Source organism: Aplysia californica, unplaced genomic scaffold (assembly GCF_000002075.1).
Source record: "Aplysia californica isolate F4 #8 unplaced genomic scaffold, AplCal3.0 scaffold00095, whole genome shotgun sequence".
Lineage (NCBI taxonomy): Eukaryota > Metazoa > Mollusca > Gastropoda > Aplysiida > Aplysiidae > Aplysia > Aplysia californica.
Genome location: NW_004797365.1, coordinates 1001583 through 1002953, shown reverse-complemented (window position 1 = coordinate 1002953; position 1371 = coordinate 1001583). Strand labels below are relative to the sequence as shown.

General features: G+C 41.0%; 1 protein-coding gene across 1 annotated transcript in view; it reads left to right on the top strand.

The window, feature by feature from the left end:
- Window positions 1-1371, top strand: part of LOC101853228 (high-affinity choline transporter 1) — a 72351-nt gene that overhangs the window by 57369 nt on the left and 13611 nt on the right. Inside the window, exon 4 of the mRNA XM_035968898.1 lies at window positions 1029-1177. Within this exon, the coding sequence (XP_035824791.1) occupies window positions 1029-1177 (149 nt within the window). The remainder of the gene's footprint in view (window positions 1-1028; window positions 1178-1371) is intronic.

Sequence of the window (1371 nt, the reverse complement as noted above, 5' to 3'; positions counted from 1 at the left end):
TATTCTTGCAATAATAAGCTTTTAATCTTTTAATCATTTTTTGGTTTTGTTTTGTTTTGTTCGCCGTTGTTGCTTTAGCTATTTCTTTTGTTTTGTTTTGGGGGAAGAGGTTGGGGCCTATTTAGAGGGGAGGGATGTGGTTTTGTTTATTTTCTTGGGGGGGGGAGGCTTTAAAAAAACCTTGCTATCAAGCTGCACTACGCAGCAGATGCCCTTAGTTCGAATCTCCAGTGGAGCATTCCGAACTTGGGTTGTCTTTGGCAGTTTTAAGGCTCTCCGCTTATTTGACTCAGTCTTGTCGGAGATGGGCGTTGAATGCAGCGGTGTGGCCTCCTCGATAGCTTCACCGAGCTGAAAGGGATGTAAAACCTATACCATGGCCAGTGGCCAATGGCATTACGCCTTTCCATCGTGATGTCGATTGTTGTTGAAAGGGGAACTCTAAGAAACGAACCTGTCCATATATTAATATAACTATTGCTTGCTCAATTTCGTTTGTTCACGGTTAAAATGACAAAACCAAATTGCTGTTTAATTTTCTCAAGTCTTTGCACTCTCTTCTGAAAGTGGGATGACCAACAGAATCTGAAAGCCCATTAATGAAAGTCACAGAAAACTAAGGTTTTCACACGTTTTCTTTGATGTTAGCCTAAAGTGGGTCTTTAAAAAATTGACAAATTTTCATCAACACCACACCTTAACACCCGCCTATGAAACGAGGTCTTTATGTGACAGATAAAGTCTTTATCTGACAGATTTGCATGTTCATTGGTCTAGTCAGTAAATGCTCCTTGGCTTATATTATATACTGTGCAGCGAATTATGTAATTGATTATGCATAATTATTGTCATTTAGAGAGATATTGCTTTACCTTTCGTTGACCTGAATACTAAGAAGTTGTTGGGTTGTTTTTTTTAAATTTACTGTGCTGGGTGTGACGGCGAAGCACCTAACCGCTACACAACAAACATCGATTGGGGTAGGGGTGTATACTTTACTTTACCTGTACTTCCACTGGACTCCCCAGGTGCGACACTGAAGGTTATACTGGACATCAATCTTGAGACGGCCATCATTGTGTCGGCGGCCATCTCTCTGGCCTACACGCTTGTGGGGGGTCTTTACTCTGTGGCCTACACCGACGTTGTGCAGCTTATTTGCATGTTCATCGGTCTAGTGAGTATGCTCCTTGTCTTGTACTGTATAGTGTGCTGCGAATTTTGGGATGAAGTATGCATAATTAGCATTTATAGGCGCAAGGGGGCTATCCCAAAAATTGTTGTTTTGAGAAAATCGAAGGGAAACTTTTTGGATCCTTATTCAGTTTCTTTAAAAGACAAGGAGAGTTTTCTCTATTCTCTATAACCACA